We start from the raw sequence: 27,251 nt of genomic DNA on the forward strand, positions 1-27,251 counted from the left end.
AGGAAAAGAACAGTCCTATACCTCGTTGAACAGGAGCTCTCTCCTCTGCTGTTTCCTCAGGTCCATCTTCTTCACGGCCACCTGCTTGCCGCTGTGCTTCTCGCTGGCGATGCACACGATGCCCGTGGAGCCCTCGCCGATCTTTATGAAGCTGTCCAGGTACTCCCGTGGGTCGCCTGACATCGGAAAACATTGATGAGGACTGTTACACATTCCACCAGCTAGCTATTGAAAAATAGCAGATCTACAAGCTCATAGCGCGCCACCGAGTGGCGCGCTACGAGCTTGTAGGTCTGCTATTTTTGAAAAATCGAAGAGCGACTGACATTTTTAGAATCTGATCTCAGGTCAGAATGGGTTTAATCAGACCAGTGTGTGTCCAGTGGAAACCTCGTATGAATCTGATCTCAGGTCAGAATGGGTTATTCTGATCCCTCCCCGAAAAGGCCCGTCGGTCGTGACCCCTTATCCATGATTGATACATTATGCATAATGGACTTAGATGGTTCTTCGTCTCAACTGCTCAGTGAAATTTGACCCCTTCAATTACCGATCCTAACTATTAGAGGGTTCTATTAATACAGTGCCCTGAGCAGTACTAATGTAGGAAAAGGCAGGGACACAGACGTACTACACACACACACAGACAGACATGCAAAGATCAGCATGCAGATATAGCAAGCTAAGCTGTGAGTACCAGTTAGACGCCCTGAGGGCGAGAAGCGACCTCGCCCCCAAAGGGTCGCGTGCACATATCCGCCTGGGTGACGCTCAGACAGTATACTGCTGGGCGAGCGCTGGCGCTTTGCCATGGGGGGGGGGGGGGGGGTCAGATCAACATATGGAATGAATTCTGTACTGGCCATATACAGTATGGAGCGTGTCTTGAGTCTACAGGGTTTGATGAGGTCAGATCAACATAATGGAATGTCAGAACAGGAAGAACGGGGGAAGGATCAACATATGGAATGTCAGAACAGGAAGAACGGGGGAAGGATCAACATATGGAATGTCAGAACAGGTCAGCTCCATATATGGAGAATCTAAGGGTTTGAGGTTTGAGGTCAGATGTAGCTGGCCGGCTCCATATATGCAGATCTAGGTGATGATCCAGTCTTCTCCATGTATGGCTATCCAGGGTTGGATGAGGTCACTGGTCAGCGTCGTGATCTCCATATATGGAGATGGCCATATATGGTGGCGTGACGTGTCACAAGGTGTGACCATATATGGAGGCGTGATGTCACGAGGCGTGACCATATATGACTAACTGACGGACGGGAGATGCAGGTTCTCATGGTAAATGGTCGAAATCAAACAGTGTAGGCCTAGCTGGACATAACACACTAGAGTCGTACTAAGTGTGGTATTCAATGGACCTTTAAATTGGCACAGCCATATTGGCATAACATGGTAAAGATGGGTGTTACCAGCGATACGATACATATTAAGAATGTAGCAGGACCTTTCCTGTCAGTCAACATACACATTAGCAGCACGCTGACATGGAATTAATGTTAAAATGGCTGCTTTGAAAAAGGACTGTTATGCACCAAGGTCATTAAAAAGAAGGTACAGTCATCGATTCCACGTCATTTTCTCTATCCAGCAATTCCAGCTGGCAGATTTTTTCACACTGGAAGTAAACTGCAGCCGGGAGGTGGATGGAATGCACTGCATTGTGGCTGTGCAATGGGGTAGACTATAATTTGGCTAGAAACTATACATGTTTGGCTGTTTAGATGCCTCAATAAAATTATACAGTGTGCATGTCAAAAAAACAAGTGAACAAGAAAACATCCGGTAATAGTAGTATATATTTTATTTTATATTCCTGAACCAGTTAACAAATTGTTCACAAGACGGTCCTGTCGGCTCTCATTGACTACAATGCATTTCACCAAACCTCTGCATCCCGTTTGCCCCCCTCGTGCGCATCAATGGCCAGTCGACTGACTGACTGACTGACTGTGCCAAGTTATCAATTGCCTTGTTCTACCGTGGAGGTCTGAGTCAGACCCAACCAGGTGATTTCACTAACGAGCACACCTACAGCCAGAGAGGCAGAGCTAATTAGCAAAGTCATCTGGCGTCCTGTTGGGTTAGGATGGCAGCCTGAGCAGCACACACGGACCCCTGTGGCACATAATTGAAACCCACCGCAATAAAACCTAAAGGACCATGGCAGCGGCCTGGCATGTTTGTCCCAGTGACTACACCTCACGGTACGCCTTACAATATCCCTGACTACGCTGTGGTTTGGTTTAGTGGGTTGTCCTGTCGTTTTTTAATATCAATTCAAATCTATTGCTATATCGCAGCCTCAATTCCAGTCCCAGGACAGCAGCAACACAATTACCGTTTCATTTCAAGGACCCCCAGAGTGTACAAATAATAGAACCAAATGGCAAAACCTGGCACAAAATATTTTCAGACGGTATGTTCGGCAGTAAAAACTAAACAAAGCAAAACAAAAAACACTTGACGTTAAAAAGCTCTGCTTTTGTATTGTATCTCATGCAGTGGCAAATAAAGATCTTATCTTATCTTTTAACTGGTTGCATAAGTGTATGTCTGTATAATCTCAGCTCATTGTATACCTGGGTTGACCACCAGCTGCAGTGCTGCTCTGAACTGCTCGTGGGAGACCCTGGAGGGCTGTGTGTCTGAGCTGGACCCCCAGGAGGGAGGGGGGTAGGCCCCTGGGGGGATGTAGGGAGACGAAGGCTGGGAGTACGCCCCCTGGAAGGGAAACACATGCAAACATATACAGTACATCAGCGTAACACACATACATGCACGCACGCACACACACACGCACACACACACGCTGTATCTAGTCTAACCCATTCTGACCTGAGATCAGATTCTATAAACGTCTTCTACATCCTGACAGTTTTCTGATAAAGCTATGTTTCTATGTCAGTCGTTCTTCGATTTTTCAAAAATAGCAGACCTACAAGCTCGTATCGCGCCACTCGGTGGCGCGATATGAGCTTGTAGATCTGCTATTTTTCAATAGCTAAAGCATAACATGATGCCAACACCAAAATGGGTGCCCGGTCAGAATGGGCTAATATAGGTCAGACACATTTTTGCATAATCAAATCCATAAGTCCTATCCAACAAATCTGCTTGCACAGCTGTGAAAGCCCCGGCACACCGCGCATTATACTGTACCTGGGGGGTGTACGGGGGGCTGGGTTGAGATGGGGGGTGGTGGTACGGCGAGGGCTTGTAATGGTGGAAGACTGGCGGGTACGGCAGGTGCACTGGCGGGTAGCCGGGCGGCTTGGCGTGGCTCTGAGGTAGCTTAAGGGGTCCTCGAGGGTAGGTGTCGCCGCCGGGCACCTGGTGGGGACTGCCGTCCCGCGATGGACGCTCATAGTCCCCCTAGGAGAGGCGAGGGTTTATTGAGTTCATTGGGTTTATAAGGATTTACCTTTAGCTGCTAATAATCTTGCTGGGGTCCACACGCACACACACACACACACACACACACACACACACACATAACATGAAAATAAAAACATAAAAACATGACAGCAAACATGACAATGCTTTCTTTTAGACAATATGTAGCCTTTTCGTGACCATACTACTAGTGATCTACTACTTACCAGTAGCAAAACATAATCTGCCTTAAAAAAGGCTTAACCACTTTAGCTCACAAGCACACACACACACACACACACACACACACACACACACACACACACACACACACACACACACACACACACACACACACACACACACACACACAGAGCATGGAGGAGAGCTTGTACAGTACAGTACAGTACAGTACAGTACAGTACAGTACAGTACAGTACAGTACAGTACAGTACAGTACAGTACAGTACAGTACAGTACAGTACAGTACAGTACAGTACAGTACAGTACAGTATTTGCCGGAGGAAGTAGTTGTGCACTGCCCAGGCTGCTATGGAATACTTTTCTACACTACAACAAGCGATTACACCGTTTTAAAGTGGACATTCATGACAAGCAACTCAGCAGTCGGTGCAGTGGCTGTTGAAAGGTAACTTTAACCCATTTTGACCTGAGATCAGATTCATACGAGGTTTCCACATGGACACACACTGGTCTGATTAACCCATTCTGACCTGAGATCAGATTCTAGAAATGTCAGTCGCTCTTCGATTTTTCAAAAATAGCAGACCTACAAGCTCGTATCGCGCCACTCGGTGGCGCGATATGAGCTTGTAGATCTGCTATTTTTCAATAGCTAAAGCATAACATGATGCCAACACCAAAATGGGTGCCCGGTCAGAATGGTAAACATTAGGCAGTCTAGCCTGAAAGACGCCCGCATATTGCTGGCATTCAAATGTTAATGTGGTTTAAAAAGCACTAAAACAGTCAACATGCCCAGGGTTGCAACTATTTAATATTATACAGAGGATTGTAGAGAGTTTCATTACTTATGTTTTCAGTGCAACCCCCCCCCCCCCTCTCTATAACCCTTCTGATGTGTGAATAGCAAAATGTCCGCTCCACTCCCCAGGTCAGGTGCATGCTGCTAGCAGTGAGCTAGCGTTGGACACATTTTAACCCATTCTGACCTGAGATCAGATTCATACGAGGTTTCCACTGGACACACACTGGTCTGATGAACCCATTCTGACCTGAGATCAGATTTCAAAAAATGTCGATTTTTCAAAAAATAGCAGACCTACAAGCTCGTATCGCGCCACTCGGTGGCGCGATATGAGCTTGTAGATCTGCTGTTTTTCAATAGCTAAAGCACGACATGATGCTGACACCAAAATGGGTGCCCGTTCAGAATGGGCTAATGGAGGACGTTCAGTCCAGCAGAGAGAGGACTATGCTTTATCATTAGCTCCTCAAAGTGCTCCATTCATCATACAGGGAGCCTAGGGAGGACCCAGATCTGGGACAAAACACATGCGGTAACATCACACCACTTCTTAAAGCCCTATTTAACCCATTAAAGGTAGTGTAAGTGATTTTCTTTGGTAAAATAATGTGATAGTACTCATTGCTATATAGTGCTTGCTGCAGTAACAGGAGTCTCCATGTCTCCACCAGCTTTTTATTAAACAGAAAATGCATTTTCAGAAAATTGGGATACCAATTTTATCCAATCAGGATAGAGAATGCAGTCAGGATCATAGACTGTAAAAAATATGGACAAAGCGTTCCCCGGGTCTAACATGAACGTAAAATGAAGCCTGTCAGTCCTTGTATTGTAAATCGCCATCTTTCTAGATCCGTTTGGGCCATGCAGCTGGCCCATTGGCTGGCCCAGACAACGAGGCGGGACTTCCCCCCCTTCTTCTTAGTTGGTTTTTATTTTGACTCGAGTGGGAGGGGAATCCCGATCATAGACTGTAACGGTAGCCACGCCCCTCAGAACATACACGACTTCATGGTCATTTTTTTAATAAATGGGACCATAATTTTCCAAAAAGAATATTATGACATTAGAAATGAGACTTTAAACTAGTGACTGGAAGCAGAAAGTATTCATGACCATGTTTATTAAGGTAATACAGGTGAAGTTGGGCCCAAATACATGGACTTCTATGGGGCTATGGGTTTTTTTGGGCCCAATGACAGCGCCACAACAGGCCATTATATGAACTTTCAGGAAATCCCGATTTCCTTGTGGCTTCACAAAATATCTGTCTGACTGCCCCCCTGGTCAGGATACAGATTAACCCATTCTGAACGGGCACCCATTTTGGTGTTGGCATCATGTTATGCTTTAGCTATTGAAAAATAGCAGATCTACAAGCTCATATCGCGCCACCGAGTGGCGCGATACGAGCTTGTAGGTCTGCTATTTTTTGAAAAATCGAAGAACGACTGACATTTTTAGAATCTGATCTCAGGTCAGAATGGGTTCATCAGACCCAGTGTGTGTCCGGCGGAAACCTCGTATGAATCTGATCTCAGGTCAGAATGGGTTAAACAAGTGGAATTGTAAGTGATGATACAAAGAAATAAGCAGACAAAATTGGAACTGGAACACTATACAACTAGATAAAGTGCCCCTCGGGGCACAGGTCTCCACCAGGCCAGGTCAGGTTGTGGCCCCCTGGTGGCGCTATAATGGGCCAATGTGAAAAGGGTGCCATCTCTTCTTACGCCTTTGATGGCAATTGGAAGATTTGAGGCATTTTGTTCCAAAAATGTGTTTTGCAAAAATTCACCTGTTGGTGAATGCTATAACAGGCCAATGTGAAAAGGGTGGGATATATTCCTCAGCCTAGTAGGAAAGTGCGTGAAAGATTTCACGTAAATTGCACACTGCGTTCATGATTTGAGGCTTTTTGTTCAAAACAGGCCAAACCTGAAAGCCAATATTATTAGGATGGAATATGAAATATCGGACAGATCCGTCTTGAGCACATGACTATAGAGATACTGTGTAACGATTTGCAAGATATTTGGACAAAAGTCAGTCTCCTGGTGGCGCTATAACAGGCCGTTCTGGGAAATCTGGGGCAGATCGAGGTTCATGACCCCCCTTTTTGCTTCCTTTATGATGAATTCCTGTTCTGTTCTTTAACTATATAGAAGTGTCTATTTGTACGTCTCTAAATGTTTTGATGAATTGAACAAGGTGGACCCTGTTGTAAACAAGTGTAATGCTTAATTGGGTCGTCCACTCACAGTTAACAGTCTTTGTATTGAGTTTGTGCTTGAAATGTACTGTAATTCTGCAAACTGTTAATAAATATTTCAATCAATCAATCAATCAATCAATCATCGTTGGCATCCAGGGAGTGTGTGTGCAAAGTTTGGCATCGACCGGGTAAATGGTGCCGGAGATTAGCTGGTAACGGACGGACGGACGGACACACACACACACACACACACACACACACACACACACACACGGAGGGCAAAACATACTCTCCCCAGGCCTTCGGCCTGGTGGAGACAATTAAGCTCATTAATCTCTCCTGATTGGCTGAAATGTTGTCACCTACCTGAAAATGTATTTTGTGTTTATTAAAGAGCTGGAGAGACAGGGAGAACTGTATTACTGAACAAACGCTCTATAGCAATGATAACTACCAGAATATAGTGATTTAACCTTTTAACAAAAAAAAACGTTTTGTTTTAACCAACAAATATCACTTACCGGTAAACTACCTCTAAGACCCGAGGTAATGGGTTAACCCATTCTGACCGGGCACCCATTTTGGTGTCAGCATCATGTTATGCTTTAGCTATTTAAAAATAGCAGATCTACAAGCTCATATCGCGCCACCGAGTGGCGCGATACGAGCTTGTAGGTCTGCTATTTTTGAAAAATCGAAGAGCGACTGACATTTTTTAGAATCTGATCTCAGGTCAGAATGGGTTAATAAAATCAGTAGTTTTCAAACCTTTTCGTGTCTAGGACCCCCAAAATATGTATTTGGTCGCGGACCCCCATCCATCCGACCCCCATCTGAACATGTTTGTGCTAGGGATCCCTGGACTAGAAGAGATTTGTGTTTTCTTTTTCTTTTTTACGCTAAACTTTTTAAACACACTAAAAAATGATGAATGAAAAATAGCAGATGAACAAGCTCGAGCTTGTATATCTGCTATTTTTAAGAACCACTGTTCTAAACCACTGTCCTAATTCTAAATCCTAAGAGTTTTCTGAAAAAAAACTATGTTGCTATTAGGCTATATACAGTATAGTTAAAATCTAAAACTAGAAAAAGTGCCCTTCTGGGCACAGGTCTCCACCAGGTTATCCACAGATCCGTGCAGTTAGAGGTAAAAACACTTTTCGGCCAGTTATAGCGCCACCTTGAGGCTGAGTTGAAATTGTTCATGTGGCATTTTGTCCTGGGCCTAGTGGGAATGTGGGTGCACAATTTCACGGAAATCACGCGATGTGTTCATGATTTGCAGCATTTTGTTTGAAACGGAGCACTCCTGTGAACTTTGGAAGCCAATCTTAACCAATCAGGATGGAGTCTGAGAAATCTGAAAGACCGGTTTCATTGAATGGCTCTAGAGAGACTGTGTACCAATTTGCGTGATGTTTGGAGAAAATGTGTAGGTGTACTGTGCAAAAACTTGTTTTGCACAAAGCGGCCTCCTGGTGGCGCTATAACAGGCCGTTCTGGAAAGTTTGGGGCAGAGGTTCATCGTTGGCATCCAGGGAGTGTGTGTGCAAAATTTGGCATCGACCGGGTTAACGGTAGCCGAGATTAGCTGCTCACGGACGGACGGACGGACGGACACACGGACGGACGGACACACGGACGGACGCAATGCAAAACATACTCTCCCCCCATGCCTTCGGCCTGGTGGAGACAATGAGACAGATGCTTTCCTGGTTTTAATGGGTTTAAGCCCTATTTAAAACAGTGACACCCCTATATGGATATAGTGGATTGTTAATGGACTGAAGGCAATGCTTTTAATCGTAATCATTATTGATTTACTTTATAAAGACATTTGAACAAACACAACAGTGCTGAGAGAACACATGCATATTATTGATTGATTGATTGATTGATTTCATTTGGATGATATAAAAGGAGCATATATAAAACATAAAAACTAAAATACCAGAGTACAACAATAAGCATGAATAACTAAAGATATAAAGCTTCGTACCGAAAAAGTTGTACATTAACTATCCACCTTCTTAAGGTGCATAGCCTATACCTGAAACTCTTTGAAAGTGCATACAATTTGTACATCAAGATAATTGCAGCAGAAGGGCAGTAGAGCAACTAAAATTAACCACAATTAGTACTAAAAATAGTAGTCAATATTCCTAAAATGTAACTACTGTATATAATTTTGTAGCCAATTTTTAAGGGCTCTTTTACAAGTACTCAGAGATGCACCTGTTTATATTTCCTTTGTTGTTGTTCAAGCATGAATTGTAATAATAATGGTTCACACGCACACACGCGCACAAGCACACACACACACACACACACACACACACACACACACACACACACACACACACACACACAACTGTATGATGTGAGGCAGTGTAGTGCTTACTGCTGAAATCTATTGAATGCCTCGTTTTATGACTCAGCTAAGCTGACTCATAGCTCTGACCAGACCTATAAAGGCACACACACACACACACACACACACACACACACACACACACACACACACACACACACACACACACACACACACACACACACACACCTTTCAATGTGGTATATGAGTTAAATCTTGACCAGCAGACCTATAAACAGCCTGATACTGTGCATAAAATTACAATATTGATGTCTTAAAAATGTAACTGTGGCGTCTTATATTATATTATATTATATATTATTTACTTGGTCTCAACTTATGTGTCTGTCCAAGACTTTTACGGATGACTACATTCATCAAATTGAGAAAAGTGATATTAAATCCACGCTGATAAAGGCATGGTGAAATGAACTGCCAAGGATGTGAGGAGACAAATGTCCCCGACTGTCCACAGTTTAATAATCAGCGCTGTACCAAATGGTGTATTATACATTTACAAATATTATCCAGTGTTAATAAATAAATTAAACTCGTATTTTTTATTATTGCAACCGCAGATTACTAAACTTGTCAGTGAGTCCGTCAGTGACTCCGTCACGCCACCATATATGGCCGTCAGTCCGTCACGCCTCGTGACACGCTCCATATTATGGCCGTCTCCAATAGCTGGCTAGCAACTGTACATTTGACCTCAAACCCTTAGATCTCCATATATGGAGGGTGACCTGTTCCCGAAAAATAAGGCCCGGCCCTATCTGGGCCATCATCAAACCCTGTACACTCAAGACACTGCCCCCGCTGCCACCCTTAGATCTCCATATATGGAGCTGACCTGTTCTGACATTCCATATGTTGATCAGACCTCATCAAACCCTGGACACTCAAGACACGCTCCATATATGGCCAGACCTCATCAAACCCTGTACACTCAAGACACTGCCCCCGCTGCCACCCTTAGATCTCCATATATGGAGCTGACCTGTTCTTTTTTTTTTTATATATATTTTTTTTATCCCATGATTTTGTAACCCATTTTTCACCCCTGTGTCAATCATCGAATGTGATCCTCTACACACCCTCCACCAACCTAGTCCCCATATATGGGGGACAAGGGGAGAGCAACGGACTTGAACTCATGCTTCCTTCATGCCTGAGTGTCCAAGTTGCTCCTTTACACCTGACAGGGGGGAGTTTCCCTGGTTGGACGTAGCGCGTGGAAGGAACACGTTATTCCAACCAGTTCCTTTCCCCTCCATCAGGCGCCCCGGCTGGCCAGGGGGAGGCAGTTTAGTGACCAGGATTACTGCATGTTTTTTGTGAGGGTACCTACCCTAGGGGACACGGGGAAAACATGCAAACTCCACACAGAAAGGCCCTTTCGCCAACCCCGCCTTCGGGTATGGGCACTGATGACGCGGAGGAGGAAACACGCCGCCAGCACCCACAGCTCCCCGAGCGGGAATCGAACCCAGGACCTTCTAGCGGTGAGGCGACAGCACTACCAACTGTGCCACCGTGCCCCCTGAGCTGACCTGTTCTGACATTCCATACAGTATGTCAATCGGACCTCATCAAATCCTGTACACTCAAGACATGGCCAGTACAGAATTCATTCCATAATGTTGCTCGCCTAGCAGTCTGCCGTGACCCAGGGCGTCGTACTGGTACTGGTACAGTACGTGAGCACATCATAATGTATTTTTTTGCTTTGCTAATTTTGTATTTATTCTTGTCTTACAAAAGCTACAAATGTTTTGTAGCGGTGTTGATATGATGATGATGATATGATGATAATAATGATGATGACGATGAGTTATTATTATATAGTGATATTATTGCCATGGGTGGATAATAACAGGACTCACAGCCTCACTTACTATCGTGAAGCCAAACACGTAGACACGTACACACACACACACACACACACACACACACACACACACACACACACACAGGAGGAGGGGAGCGCTGATGTGTTGGGATGGTGTATAATTACATGGAATGGGACTGCTTTAATCAATCACTTTCGGGGAGTAGAGAGAGAAGAGAGGGAGGCAGGGAGGAGGTAATGTGTTGTAGGGATGACCCAGTGTACCCACACCCCCATCATCTGTCTGTCTGTCTGTCTGCCTGCCTGCCTGCCTGCCTGCCTGCCTGCCTGCCTGCCTGCCTGTCTGTCTGTCTGCATGTCTGCCTGTCTGTCTGCCTGCCTGCCTGTCTGTCTGGCTTGCTGGCTGGCTGTCAGCCAAGGGCCTGCTGATCCATGTTGGTTAAACGTGCATTAATCTGAGTTTGGCAGGGTAATCAACAACCTAACTCAACTGTGAAATTGAATTCGGCGGTGGAACATCGCAACGGCCAGTTTTATGCTAAAGCTGCAGAAAGAGAAAGTGCTGCAACATCAATTTGTCACCCGGAGCTGCATGCTGCTGTACCATGCTCATGCACGCTTAGCTGTGTGTGTGGTGTGTGTGTGTGTGTGTGTGTGTGTGTGTGTGTGTGTGTGTGTGTGTGTGTGTGTGGCCAATTCCCCATGCTGTCTACTGTTACATCCCAACCAGCTCACACAACAACGGCGGTGAAAAAAGAAGGGTTTAGTTCAGCGGTGTGAGTGGATTGAATGAGAGAAAAAGAGAAGAGAAGGCTTTTTTTTGTTGTACAAGGTCCATGAGCCAAGAAGAATAGCGTACCTACACAGTACCCATTTGTACACTATTGTAGTTAAATGAACACTGAGGTTTTTTACTGTTGGTTTTTAATTCCTACCCCAATAAAGCCTCTCCGTGCATGCAGATCAGGGAGTGTTGTTTTCTAAAGCCGTGGTCTTATTTCCTCGCCCACTTCCTTTTGTAGGAAACTATACTGAGCGACAAACACAAGATCCAAACGCCTTCAATCGGTTTCATTCCAGCTCAGTCCGACCGACATTTTTTAACACGGCTTCAGTGGTTATTCTTGTTTGCGTTTGAGTTTATAGAGCACCGAAGTCTGACGTCACTTTCAGTAGAGGACGTCAGTCCCCAGGTTCATGTATTTGTTTAGTTGCATTGAAATCGCCATAGGAGGATTTTTAGATTGCTTCATATAAGAACTGTGTTTGAAAAATGAACATGTCATCCCGGCCGCTTCACTCATATGGATATGAAGAATCAACTGACTGAGAGAAAACGCTAATGTTACTGCTGCTGAATTAGTTAGATTTTCGCTAGAAGCAGACTGTATCATATATGAGTGACTGACTGTCGCAAACGATACAGAGACACCTCCCTGACAATAACGCCGAGACAGCTTGTTTATTTTTGGACCACAACGCTTATAGTAGACGATATTAAGATCACCCCATGTTATTCTCCATAGAGAAATTATTTCCGCGAACCAGGGGAATCGAAGGGATGAGCGAGTTACGTCAGGACTTCGGTGCTCTATAGTTCTCAAATAGAAACTATAATCAAAGAACGTTTTTCAAATTGATTCGAAAATGTTTGCAATTTTTTGCCAAAATATGGGTCAAAAACATTGGTAATTGGTGGTCTACATCTACAGTATAGGACCAGAATCGACCAAACCAAACATTTTGCATCAGGGCAGCGGGCTCCAATATCTTTTGCTAAATAAAATCCTTATGCTGTAGCTATAGAAATGATACAAACGCACCACCCAGTTCTATCGAATTTACCAGCAGAAGCTATCAGTCGTGATCAAGCTCTCACAGTTTCACAGCAAAATCTTTTGACCGCAAAGCTCGATAATTGCTAAACCAAATCAGACGAACAAAGATATTAAATACACTGAAAACAGAATGACATCAAATGCAAACTCAAAATATGTCATAATTATGGGCAGGGTGCAGGAAACAATAGCTTTCATTTTGTTTTTAACGCAGCATTGTTAGTGAGGAGCTCATCCTCAATGCGATAACCTCAATGCGTTAACCCATGCTGACCTGAGATCAGATTCATATGAGGTTTCCACTGGACACACACTGGTCTGATTAACCCATTCTGACCTGAGATCAGATTCTAAAAATGTCAGTCGTTCTTCGATTTAAAAAAAATAGCAGACCTACAAGCTCGTAGCGCGCCACTCGGTGGCGCGCTATGAGCTTGTAGATGCAAACATGCTGTAAAAGTTAAAATTGGTGTCTTATTATAAACCCACGAGGGTTGGGAACAAATGTGAGTGCAGGAATGTATTGAAGTCAAAGAGCAGGGTGGACAAGCTTATGAATACATACTGTAGTGTATATACTATCTTTTAATGGTTTAAATATTCAGTTCAGGAAAATAAAAGACATATCACACTTTGTTTGTTTTCTCCCTTGTTTTTCGATGTGCCACAGTACAGTAGGTAATGGTATATCATTTCACCGAGATCTCTAAAGAGCAACGATTTAAGTTCCTGATTGAAACTTACGCTGTGCTCTTTAAATACCTCAATACAATTATATTGAAAAACTAAAGATCGGAAAACAATATATGATATTATTTGATTGTCTTAAACCAATAATCTGAAGAAAATAAACATTGCTTATTTATAAGCTTGTCCACTCGGCTTCCGATTGACATTCAAACACACTTGCGTCTCCAGGTTTCGTCTCGGTGTGTCTACGGCGCATGCTATTGCGTAGATTAGAACATCTGCACTCTCCTTAACCCATTCTATACGGGAACCCACTTTGGTGTTAGCATTACGTTATGCTTTAGCTATTTAAAAATAGCAGACCTACAAGCTCATATCGCGCCACCGAGTGGCGCGATACGAGCTTGTAGGTCTGCTATTTTTGAAAAAAATCGAAGAACGACTGACATTTTTAGAATCTGATCTCAGGTCAGAATGGGTTCATCAGAAGAGTGTGTGTCCGGCGGAAACCTCGTATGAATCTGATCTCAGGTCAGAATGGGTTAAATATCATATGTCCTTGCTTGCCAAGGCCGTCCTCTCTGTGTGTTCCTTTAGTTTTCAATGGCAGAAATCATTCTCGCTGAAGAACAACCTCCTCAGAATGAGACTCATTTCAGTCATTTGTCAGAAAAATGACCCCCTCCGTGTGCGCCTCCAATCCTGCTGGTCTTGCATTCTCCATAACTGTTGCTGGAAGTGTGCGTATGCATGTGTGTGTGTGCCTGCTTGTGTGTGTGTGTGTGTGTGTGTGTGTGTGGGGGGTACATTTCTCCTGAGTAGCTATTTACTGAGGCGTGCAGGTTAAATGGTTTTTCATCAAGGCACCCTGGGATCTGCATCAGCAAGCCCCACTTGCCTCGCCACTATTCCACGACTACAGCTGGCCGTGTGTGAAGGAGGGATAGTGGACTACATACTACTGTATTACGGTCCTATAATGACATGCTGCAATAGGAAAGCTTTGAAATATCATATGCCATTAAGGAAAGAAAAAGGGACCTTTCATACAGTCACTGAGTTGACTGGCTGGTTCAGCCTTTGTTCTCTCCTGTATTTCTATGTACATATTCTGTCCTGTAAACATCATGGTAATGGAGTTGTTCACGACCAATGTTGCACCAAGCCCAGATGTCGTCTTTGGAGAAGTCATAAGCCAGACAGACTAAACCCACCAAAGAGCAGGTCTATGGTGAACTGCCACCAACAACCCATTCTGACCTGAGATCAGATTCATACGAGGTTTCCACTGGACACACACTGGTCTGATTAAACCCATTCTGACCAGAGATCAGATTTAAAAAATGTCAGTCGTTCTTCGATAAAAAAAAAATAGCAGACCTACAAGCTCATATCGCGCCACTCGGTGGCGCGATATGAGCTTGTAGATCTGCTATTTTTCAATAGATAAAGCATAACATGATGCTAACACCAAAATGGGTGCCCGTTCAGAATGGGTTAACAACCGTAGCATACATATACGTACATCTGGTCACAAAAGATCACGGGATCTATTGAATGTGAAGGAGGAGGTGACAAACTGACATATTGAGTCTATGACACACCTAGTATGGCCCCGCCCCCTAGTGGTCACGTTGTTCATTCAGACACACCTAGTATGGCCCCTCCCCCTAGTAGTCACGTTGTTCATTCACCTAGTATGGCCCCTCCCCCTAGTGGTCACATTGTTCATTCACCTAGTATGGCCCCTCCCCCTAGTGGTCACGTTGTTCATTCACCTAGTATGGCCCCTCCCCCTAGTGGTCACATTGTTCATTCACCTAGTATGGCCCCTCCCCCTAGTGGTCACGTTGTTCATTCACCTAGTATGGCCCCTCCCCCTAGTGGTCACATTGTTCATTCACCTAGTATGGCCCCTCCCCCTAGTGGTCACATTGTTCATTCACCTAGTATGGCCCCTCCCCCTAGTGGTCACGTTGTTCATTCACCTAGTATGGCCCCTCCCCCTAGTGGTCACATTGTTCATTCACCTAGTATGGCCCCTCCCCCTAGTGGTCACATTGTTCATTCACCTAGTATGGCCCCTCCCCCTAGTGGTCACGTTGTTCATTCACCTAGTATGGCCCCTCCCCCTAGTGGTCACATTGTTCATTCACCTAGTATGGCCCCTCCCCCTAGTAGTCACGTTGTTCATTAACCTAGTATGGCCCCTCCCCCTAGTGGTCACATTGTTCATTCACCTAGTATGGCCCCTCCCCCTAGTGGTCACGTTGTTCATTCACCTAGTATGGCCCCTCCCCCTAGTGGTCACGTTGTTCATTCACCTAGTATGGCCCCTCCCCCTAGTGGTCACGTTGTTCATTCACCTAGTATGGCCCCTCCCCCTAGTGGTCACGTTGTTCATTCACCTAGTATGGCCCCTCCCCCTAGTGGTCACATTGTTCATTCACCTAGTATGGCCCCTCCCCCTAGTGGTCACATTGTTCATTCACCTAGTATGGCCCCTCCCCCTAGTAGTCACGTTGTTCATTCACCTAGTATGGCCCCTCCCCCTAGTAGTCACGTTGTTCATTCACCTAGTATGGCCCCTCCCCCTAGTGGTCACGTTGTTCATTCACCTAGTATGGCCCCTCCCCCTAGTGGTCACATTGTTCATTCACCTAGTATGGCCCCTCCCCCTAGTGGTCACGTTGTTCATTCACCTAGTATGGCCCCTCCCCCTAGTAGTCACGTTGTTCATTCACCTAGTATGGCCCCTCCCCCTAGTAGTCACGTTGTTCATTCACCTAGTATGGCCCCTCCCCCTAGTAGTCACGTTGTTCATTCACCTAGTATGGCCCCTCCCCCTAGTAGTCACGTTGTTCATCCAGACACACCTAGTATGGCCCCTCCCCCTAGTGGTCACGTTGTTCATTCACCTAGTATGGCCCCTCCCCCTAGTAGTCACGTTGTTCATTCACCTAGTATGGCTCCTCCCCCTAGTAGTCACGTTGTTCATCCAGACACACCTAGTATGGCTCCTCCCCCTAGTAGTCACGTTGTTCATCCAGACACACCTAGTATGGCCCCTCCCCCTAGTAGTCACGTTGTTCATCCAGACACACCTAGTATGGCCCCTCCCCCTAGTAGTCACGTTGTTCATCCAGACACACCTAGTATGGCCCCTCCCCCTAGTGGTCACGTTGTTCATTCACCTAGTATGGCCCCTCCCCCTAGTAGTCACGTTGTTCATTCACCTAGTATGGCCCCTCCCCCTAGTAGTCACGTTGTTCATTCACCTAGTATGGCCCCTCCCCCTAGTAGTCACACTGTTCATTCACCTAGTATGGCCCCTCCCCCTAGTAGTCACGTTGTTCATTCACCTAGTATGGCCCCTCCCCCTAGTGGTCACGTTGTTCATTCACCTAGTATGGCCCCTCCCCCTAGTGGTCACGTTGTTCATTCACCTAGTATGGCCCCTCCCCCTAGTGGTCACATTGTTCATTCACCTAGTATGGCCCCTCCCCCTAGTGGTCACGTTGTTCATTCACCTAGTATGGCCCCTCCCCCTAGTAGTCACGTTGTTCATTCACCTAGTATGGCCCCTCCCCCTTCATCTCTCCCCATTTCCTGTCAGTCTAGTGTCCTATAAATAAAGGCATAAAACTCTTTAAAACAAAAAAGTCTACTACAATGCACAACCTTAACATTTCCCCTTAAAGGTATATTCAGTGATTTCACTCAAAAAACCTTAGGTTTCGTTTTTGGCTGTTTTTCTATCAGGATAGAGAGTCAAAAACGAAACCTAAGGTTTTTTGACCCCCAGGGGTTAACTGGGGACAGGGAGGAACTCCTTATATGGCCAGCACACTCTATAGTAGGGAGGATTATCACAACAAAACAAAAAAATAAGTGATATTTGAATTAAGTGAAATCACTGAATATACCTTTAATACTGTAGCATTGTAATGATGTGAAGAGGCATGTGACGAGAACGTTCTCACAAAGAACAATGAGATTTAGGTTGGAAATATGCGTTACTACTTCTGCTGCCCTTTGAACTGCCTCATTCCATTGCCATTTGTTTCACTATGCACCTCATGTACAGTACACTGTAAATAGTGTATGATACAGTAGCATGAAACATTTGACATGTTGTTTTCTTTCCTTCTTTGTATCGATCTCAAATCTTTACCCTTTTCTTGAAAACTGAAAATGACGTGAGCTTGTACGACGATCAAGTTTCACTTTTTCTGTTTACACGCTGAAACCTGTGATGTGACAAAAATGTTGAAGTTTCATTCGATCTTAAATCAGAACATAATAGTGGGGATAATTGTGTATGATTAGGGTATGACTGCTTTTGTTTCTGTGATTCTGTCTAATAAAAAAATTCTAATAACAAACATTATTTCTAATTACACCTTATTACTAGTCTAATTAGGTGTGCCATAAATTGCGCTGCGGTCGTTGAGTTAACCACTTAAACCCAAGGATCACATCATATTCTGGGGGGGAAAAACCTTCACAGAAAATAGCAGATCTACATCTACAAGCTAACAACATGTTGCGGCGTGACGCGCTTGCAGATCTAGCAATCTTCAGCGAAGATATTGAACCCATTCTGAACGGGAACCCATTTTGGTGTTAGCATCATGTCGTGCTTTAGCTATTGAAAAATAGCAGATCTACAAGCTCATACGAGCTTGTAGGTCTGCTATTTTTGAAAAATCGAAGAGCGACTGACATTTTTAGAATCTGTTCTCAGGTCAGAATGGGTTCATCAGACCAGTGTGTGTCCGGCGGAAACCTCGTATGAATCTGATCTCAGGTCAGAATGGGTTAATGCGGAGCAAAAACAGACAAGACACTATAGCGTGGAGCCCTAGAGGATGGATCAACATTCAGTTGGTTAACGGTATCGATGGATGGAGAACTTGTCTGTCGCTGATTTTCATTGACTGTATTGCAGTGGTTCCCAAACTTTTTCCATGTCCCTAAATTGACATTTATCAGCCTGCGGACGCCCGTTTGAAAAGTTGTGCCAGGGACCCCCGTAAGATTAGATTTTCAATACGGCTCTAGCAGTGATTCTCAACCATTCTGACCTGAGATCAGATTCTAAAAATGTCTATTACATCCTGACAGTTTAATTATTAACCCATTCTGACCTGAGATCAGATTCTAAAAGTGTCTTCGATTTTTCAAAAATAGCAGACCTACAAGCTCGTATCGCGCCACTCGGTGGCGCGATGTGAGCTTGTAGATCTGCTATTTTTAAATAGCTAAAGCATAACATGATGCCAACACCAAAATGGGTGCCCGGTCAGAATGGGTTAATTTCAAGCACCCCCCCAGTTGGACATGCATTAGTCTAACGGACCCCCATTTAATGGCATTTTTTATCTCTGGGGGACCCCGATTTATATTGTAATCAATGTTAATTTAACCCCTGGAACTCCCTCAAGGACCCCTGGGGGTCCCAGACCCAGACCGGGGCTGTATTGTATGGGTTCTCTGTGACCTCCAGGCTCCAATAGCTGCTGTCAGTGCTCCAGTGGAGCATGTCACAGGCGAAGAACGCCACAGAGTGCTTTCCAAGCACCAATACATTCATACGTATGTGAGCCTTTCCACACACAAAGGGAGATCATAGCCTATCGTCCGTGGAGATATATACTGTAATAGAAAGCTTTATATACTGTATGATATTGTTTGATCTAATCTCAATTGATCTCTTCCTTGAATCATACAGTACTAACCTATATAGTCATACAGGCAAAATATATATATTTGAGTGGCCATAATCACTAGTAAGGTAAACTAAACTTTACAAAGGTGACCAAGACCAAAAAAAGTGCTTTTAACCCATTCTGAACGGGAACCCATTTTGGTGTCGGCATCGTGTCGTGCTTTAGCTATTTAAAAATAGCAGATCTACAAGCTCATATCGCGCCACCGAGTGGCGCGATACGAGCTTGTAGGTCTGCTATTTTTGAAAAATCGAAGAACGACTGACATAGAAACATAGCTTTATCAGAAAACTGTCAGGATGTAGAAGACGTTTATAGAATCTGATCTCGGGTCAGAATGGGTTAAATAAATATGAGTATGTTGTGTATAGTGTGAAACATTATGTGTATATGTATTGTACAGTATGACATGTTTGCATTCTCAGCTCCATGTGACCTCTCTCTCTCGCGCCTCTTCCTCTCCACCTAATCTAAACAGCCCCCTTCGTTCTCTCTCTATTCCGCCCATATATCTTCCTCTCCCATCTTCCTCTCCCGCCCTATCTTGTCTTATTTTCTCGGTGCCTCTCTCTCTCTCTCTCTCTCTCTCTCTCTCTCCCTCTGTCTCCACGTATCTCTCTCGTCCTTTGTGTCTGTGTCTCTCGCCCTCTCTCAGGGCTATCTGCTCCATGGTCAGTGTGTGTAGCGTTAATTGATGGGCGCTCAGAGAGAGAGGGACAGCCGTAGCGGGGTAATACTGTCTGGATGTGCTTTAGAGCCCCGCTTCCACCGGGGGAGACTAGATTAGCGGCTGCCAACCATCTATCTACTGGGCAGGCCGGCCAGACAGCCAGAGAATGAGAGAGCAAGGGGTGAGGGAGAGAGAGAGAGAGAGAGAGAGAGACAGAGACAGAGACAGAGACAGAGACAGAGACAGAGACAGAGACAGAGACAGAGACAGACAGACAGACAGACAGACAGACAGACAGACAGACAGACAGACAGACAGACAGACAGACAGACAGACAGACAGAGACAGTAGGAGGGTGACAGTGAGGGACTGGTCACTGGGGGGATCTTCTCTCTACTGGTTCTCCAGGTTTGCCAGTGACCTCAGTGCTGCTAAATCACTGGTCATTAAGGGACCAAGAAGACACGCAGTGACTTTGGTCACTTCTTGTTAAGGGACCAAGAAGACACGCAGTGACTTTGGTCACTTCTTGTTTTTGTAGTTTTTTTTCTTCTCCTTCTTCTTCTTCCGCCAAAAATAGCTGTTCTGACTGAACCGTGCAGTCGCTTTTTGTGAAACTCGGTAATCTGGTAGAGGGCCATGCCAAACGGTGACTATGTGAAGCCCATGACCATTGGCCAAATGGTGGCGCTATAGCACTGAAATTGAAAATTAAGTTGAAAATGCAAACTTTGAATGTACATATCTCATGAACCGTTTGACCGTTGGCAATGACACTTTGATACACTTATGTGTCTCCTCATGCCGAACAACTTCCATATTCTGACTTTTGACCTCTGACCTTTAGATTACCCACTAATTTTAAATATATGAAAAACAGTTAAAATGTATCTTCTCCCAGAATCTTTGATCAAAATGCACAAAAACGTCTACACTTGAACTTTGGACTTATACGAACAAAAAATCGTAACAGATTTCTTTTAAGTGAAAAAATGAAGTTTTTATGACCCAATAATAAAATGTTGTCTTGTGAAACCTCTCATGCAACCAATACGTCTTCCAAATACGGTTGGCAGAGCTAATACCTATACTGCATGTTACTGTATAGAATGAGTCAACTGACAGAGTCTGCTTAGCTCAGTCGGTAGAGCTCTCACCTATGGACCACAAGGTCACTGGTTCAAATCCGGTTAGCGACATTCTTATTTGTGCATATTGCTCTCTCTCTCTCTCTCTCTCTCTCTCTCTCTCTATCTCTATATCTATCTCTATATCTATCTCTCTCTCTAATAGAGATACTAGTAACTGTAATAGAGTAATAAGTCTAATAGTGTAATAAGTGTATTTAGTGTAATAGTGTAATAGTGTAATAAGTGTAATAGTGTAAAAGTAGTGCAATAGTTTAATAGTGAAATTGTGTATTACGTCTACATTTGTAATAGTGTAATAAGTGTAATAAGTGTAATAAGTGTAATAGTAGTGTAATAGTGTAATAAGTGTAATAGTGTAATTAGTGTAATAGTAGTGTAATAGTGTAATAAGTCTAATAGTGTAATAGTGTAATAAGTGTAATAAGTGTACTAAGTGTAATAGTAGTGTAATAGTGTAATAAGTGTAATAGTGTAATTAGTGTAATAGTAGTGTAATAGTGTAATAAGTCTAATAGTGTAATAGTGTAATAAGTGTAATAAGTGTACTAAGTGTAATAGTAGTGTAATAGTGTAATAAGTGTAATTAGTGTAATAGTAGTGTAATAGTGTAATAAGTCTAAATTTGTAATAGTGTACTATTAGTGTAATAGTAGTGTAATAGTGTAACATAAGTGTAATAGTGTAATATTGTTAAAAGTCTAATAGTGTAATAGTGTAATAGTAGTGTAATAGTGTAATAAGTCTAATAGTGTAATAGTGCAATAAGTGTAATAGTAGTGTAATAAGTGTAATAGTAGTGTAATAAGTGTAATAGTGTAATATTGTAATAAGTCTAATAGTGTAATAGTGTAATAGTGTAATAGTGTAATAAGTGTAATAGTGTAATAGTGTAATAGTAGTGTAATAGTGTAATAAGTCTAATAGTGTAATAGTGTAATAGTAGTGTAATAGTGTAATAAGTGTATTTAGTGTAATAGTGTAATAGTGTAATAGTGTAATATTAGTTAATTAGTGTAATAGTAGTGTAATAGTGTAATAGTAGTGTAATAGTGTAATAGTAGTGTAATAGTGTAATAAGTCTAATAGTGTAATAGTAGTGTAATAGTGTAATAAGTCTAATAGTGTAATAGTAGTGTAATAGTGTAATAAGTGTAATAGTGTAATAAGTGTATTCTGTCCTCTCTCTGTCTCCACTCTCTCTGTCCTCTCACTGTCTCCACACTCTCTGTCCTCTCTCTGTCTCCACACTCTCTGTCCTCTCTCTGTCTCCACACTCTGTCCTCTCACTGTCTCCACACTCTGTCCTCTCTCTGTCTCCACACTCTGTCCTCTCACTGACTCCACACTCTGTCCTCTCTCTGTCTCCACACTCTGTCCTCTCACTGTCTCCACACTCTGTCCTCTCTCTGTCTCCACACTCTGTCCTCTCTCTGTCTCCACACTCTGTCCTCTCACTGTCTCCACACTCTGTCCTCTCTCTGTCTCCACACTCTGTCCTCTCTCTGTCTCCACACTCTGTCCTCTCACTGTCTCCACACTCTGTCCTCTCACTGTCTCCACACTCTGTCCTCTCTCTGTCTCCACACTCTGTCCTCTCACTGTCTCCACACTCTGTCCTCTCACTGTCTCCACACTCTCTGTCCTCTCTCTGTCTCCACACTCTGTCCTCTCACTGTCTCCACACTCTGTCCTCTCTCTGTCTCCACACTCCGTCCTCTCACTGTCTCCACACTCTGTCCTCTCTCTGTCTCCACTCTCTGTCCTCTCACTGTCTCCACACTCTGTCCTCTCACTGTCTCCACACTCTCTGTCCTCTCACTGTCTCCACACTCTCTGTCCACTCTCTGTCCTCTCACTGTCTCCACACTCTGTCCTCTCACTGTCTCCACACTCTGTCCTCTCACTGTCTCCACACTCTGTCCTCTCTCTGTCTCCACACTCTCTGTCCTCTCTCTGTCCTCTCTCTGTCTCCACACTCTGTCCTCTCACTGTCTCCACACTCTCTGTCCTCTCTCTGTCTCCACACTCTGTCCTCTCTCTGTCTCCACACTCTGTCCTCTCTCTGTCTCCACACTCTCTGTCCTCTCAATGTCTCCACACTCTGTCCTCTCTCTGTCTCCACACTCTGTCTTCTCTCTGTCTCCACACTCTGTCCTCTCACTGTCTCCACACTCTGTCCTCTCACTGTCTCCACACTCTGTCCTCTCTCTGTCTCCACACTCTGTCCTCTCTCTGTCTCCACACTCTGTCCTCTCACTGTCTCCACACTCTGTCCTCTCACTGTCTCCACACTCTGTCCTCTCTCTGTCTCCACACTCTCTGTCCTCTCTCTGTCTCCACACTCTGTCCTCTCTCTGTCTCCACACTCTCTGTCCTCTCTCTGTCCTCTCTCTGTCTCCACACTCTGTCCTCTCTCTGTCTCCACACTCTGTCCTCTCACTGTCTCCACACTCTCTGTCCTCTCTCTGTCCTCTCTCTGTCTCCACACTCTGTCCTCTCTCTGTCTCCACACTCTGTCCTCTCACTGTCTCCACACTCTCTGTCCACTCTCTGTCCTCTCACTGTCTCCACACTCTGTCCTCTCACTGTCTCCACACTCTGTCCTCTCACTGTCTCCACACTCTGTCCTCTCTCTGTCTCCACACTCTCTGTCCTCTCTCTGTCCTCTCTCTGTCTCCACACTCTGTCCTCTCACTTTCTCCACACTCTCTGTCCTCTCTCTGTCTCCACACTCTGTCCTCTCTCTGTCTCCACACTCTGTCCTCTCTCTGTCTCCACACTCTCTGTCCTCTCAATGTCTCCACACTCTGTCCTCTCTCTGTCTCCACACTCTGTCTTCTCTCTGTCTCCACACTCTGTCCTCTCACTGTCTCCACACTCTGTCCTCTCACTGTCTCCACACTCTGTCCTCTCTCTGTCTCCACACTCTGTCCTCTCTCTGTCTCCACACTCTGTCCTCTCACTGTCTCCACACTCTGTCCTCTCACTGTCTCCACACTCTGTCCTCTCTCTGTCTCCACACTCTCTGTCCTCTCTCTGTCTCCACACTCTGTCCTCTCTCTGTCTCCACACTCTCTGTCCTCTCTCTGTCCTCTCTCTGTCTCCACACTCTGTCCTCTCTCTGTCTCCACACTCTGTCCTCTCTCTGTCTCCACACTCTGTCCTCTCTCTGTCTCCACACTCTGTCCTCTCTCTGTCTCCACACTCTCTGTCCTCTCAATGTCTCCACACTCTGTCCTCTCTCTGTCTCCACACTCTGTCCTCTCTCTGTCTCCACACTCTGTCCTCTCACTGTCTCCACACTCTGTCCTCTCACTGTCTCCACACTCTCTGTCCTCTCTCTGTCTCCACACTCTCTGTCCTCTCTCTGTCTCCACACTCTGTCCTCTCACTGTCTCCACACTCTCTGTCCTCTCTCTGTCTCCACACTCTGTCCTCTCTCTGTCTCCACACTCTGTCCTCTCTCTGTCTCCACACTCTGTCCTCTCTCTGTCTCCACACTCTCTGTCATCTCTCTGTCTCCACACTCTCTGTCATCTCTCTGTCTCCACACTCTGTCCTCTCACTGTCTCCACACTCTGTCCTCTCACTGTCTCCACACTCTGTCCTCTCACTGTCTCCACACTCTGTCCTCTCACTGTCTCCACACTCTGTCTCTCTCGCTCTCTCTCCACTCTCTCTCTGTCTCCACCCTCTCTTTGTCTCCACCCTCTCTCTCTGTCTCCACACTCTGTCCTCTCTCTGTCTCCACACTCTGTCCTCTCTCTGTCTCCACACTCTCTGTCCCCGTCTCCACACTCTGTCCTCTCTGTCTCTCTCTCTCTCTGTCTCCACCCTCTCTCTTTGTCTCCACCCTCTCTCTCTCTCTCTCTCTCTCTCTCTCTCCACACTCTCTGTCCTCTCTCTCTCTGTCTCTCTCTCTATCTCCTTGGTCCCGCCTTATCGCTGCTTGCAGCTATATTTTTTGTAGTTTTTTTTCTTCTCCTTCTTCTCCTTCCGCCAAAAATAGCTGTTCTGACTGAACCGTGCAGTCGCTTTTCGTGAAACTCGGTAATCTGGTAGAGGGCCATGCCAAACGGTGACTATGTGAAGCCCATGACCATTGGCCAAATGGTGGCGCTATAGCACTGAAATTGAAAATTAAGTTGAAAATGCAAACTTTGAATGTGCATATCTAATGAACTGTTTGACCGTTGGAAATGACACTTTGATACACATATGTGTCTCCTCATGCCGAACAACTTCCATATTCTGACTTTTGACCTCTGACCTTTAGATTACCCGCCATTTTGAATTATATGAAAACCATTAAAAATCTATCTTCTCCCAGGATCTTTGATCAAAATGCACAAAAACGTCTACACTTGAACTTTGTACTTATACGAACAAAAAATCGTAACAGATTTCTTTTAAGTGAAAAAATGAAGTTTTTATGAGCCAATAAAGAAATTCTGTCTTGTGAAACCTCTCATGCAACCAATACGTCTTCCAAATACGGTTGGCAGAGCTAATACCTATACTGCATGTTACTGTATAGAATGAGTCAACTGACAGAGTCTGCTTAGCTCAGTCGGTAGAGCTCTCACCTTTGGACCACAGGGTCACTGGTTCAAATCCGGGTAGTGACAACTCAGCCTGTGATTCTTATTTGTGCATATTGTTCTCTCTCTCTCTCTGTCTATATCTATATCTCTATCTCTCTATCTCTCTCTCTCTCTCTAATAGAGATACTAGTAACTGTAATAGAGTAATAAGTCTAATAGTGTAATAAGTGTATTTAGTGTAATAGTGTAATAAGTGTAATAGTAGTGCAATAGTGTAATAGTGAAATTGTGTATTAAGTCTAAATTTGTAATAGTGTAATAAGTATATTTAGTGTAATAGTGTAATAAGTGTAATAGTAGTGTAATAGTGTAATAAGTGTAATAGTAGTGCAATAGTGTAATAGTGAAATTGTGTATTAAGTCTAAATTTGTAATAGTGTAATAAGTGTAATAGTAGTGTAATAGTGTAATAAGTGTAATAGTAGTGTATTTAGTGTAATAGTGTAATAGTAGTGTAATATAATTGTAATAGTAGTGTAATAAGTGTAATAGTGTAATAGTAGTGTAATAGTGTAATAAGTCTAATAGTGTAATAGTGTAATAGTAGTGTAATAGTGTAATAAGTGTAATAGTAGTGTAATAGTGTAAGAAGTGTAATAAGTTTAATAGTGTAATAAGTGTAATAGTGTAATAAGTCTAATAGTGTAATAAGTGTATTTAGTGTAATAGTGTAATAAGTGTATTCTGTCTTCTCTCTCTCTCCACCGCCCCTCTCTCTCTCCTCTCTCTCCACCCCCCCCCCTCTCTCTCTCTCCACTCTCTCTCTCTGTCTCCACCCTCTCTTTCTGTCTCCACACTCTCTGTCCTCTCTCTGTCTCAACAATCTCTGTCCTCTCTCTGTCTCCACACTCTCTCTCCACACTCCCTGTCCTCTCTGTCTCCACACTATCTGTCCTCTCTCTGTCTCCACACTCTCTGTCCTCTCTCTGTCTCCACACTCTCTGTCCTCTCTCTGTCTCCACACTCTCTGTCCTCTCTCTGTCTCCACACTCTGTCCTCTCTCTGTCCACTCTCTGTCTCCACACTCTCTGTCCTCTCTCTGTCCTCTCACTGTCTCCACACTCTCTGTCCTCTCTCTGTCTCCACACTCTCTGTCCTCTCTCTGTCTCCACACTCTGTCCTCTCTCTGTCCACTCTCTGTCTCCACACTCTCTGTCCTCTCTCTGTCCTCTCACTGTCTCCACACTCTCTGTCCTCTCTCTGTCCTCTCACTGTCTCCACACTCTCTGTCCACTCTCTCTCTCCACACTCTCTGTCCTCTCTCTCTCTCCACACTCTCTGTCCTCTCTGTCTCAACACTCTCTGTCCTCTCTCTGTCCTCTCTCTGTCTCCACACTCTCTGTCCTCTCTCTGTCTCCACACTCTCTGTCCTCTCTCTGTCTCCACACTCTCTGTCCTCTCTCTCTCTCTCCACACTCTCTGTCCTCTCTCTGTCTCCACACTCTCTGTCCTCTCTCTCTCTCCACACTCTCTGTCCTCTCTCTGTCTCCACACTCTCTGTCCTCTCTCTGTCCTCTCTCTGTCTCCACACTCTCTGTCCTCTCTCTGTCCTCTCTCTGTCTCTACACTCTCTGTCCTCTCTCTGTCCTCTATCTGTCTCCACACTCTCTGTCCTCTCTCTGTCCTCTCTCTGTCTCCACCCTCTCTCTTTGTCTCCACCCTCTCTCTCTCTCTCTCTCTCTCTCTCTCTCCACACTCTCTGTCTTTCTCTCTCTCTGTCTCT

The 27,251-nt window shown here is 44.6% G+C and overlaps 1 protein-coding gene across 2 annotated transcripts in view; it reads right to left on the reverse strand.

Annotated features, from left to right (window-relative positions):
- The window catches only part of pak5 (p21 protein (Cdc42/Rac)-activated kinase 5), a 155,245-nt gene that overhangs the window by 17,283 nt on the left and 110,711 nt on the right, over nt 1–27,251 (reverse strand). For both annotated transcript variants that reach the window (XM_083791002.1, XM_083791001.1), the window contains 3 exons: nt 3,181–3,393; nt 2,601–2,742; nt 22–176 (listed from right to left, as the gene is read on the reverse strand). In XM_083791002.1, coding sequence (XP_083647128.1) covers nt 22–176; nt 2,601–2,742; nt 3,181–3,393 — 510 coding nt within the window. The remainder of the gene's footprint in view (nt 1–21; nt 177–2,600; nt 2,743–3,180; nt 3,394–27,251) is intronic.

The sequence above is a fragment of the Protomyctophum parallelum genome, assembly GCF_964188405.1.
Source record: "Protomyctophum parallelum genome assembly, chromosome: 19".
Classification (NCBI taxonomy): domain Eukaryota; kingdom Metazoa; phylum Chordata; class Actinopteri; order Myctophiformes; family Myctophidae; genus Protomyctophum; species Protomyctophum parallelum.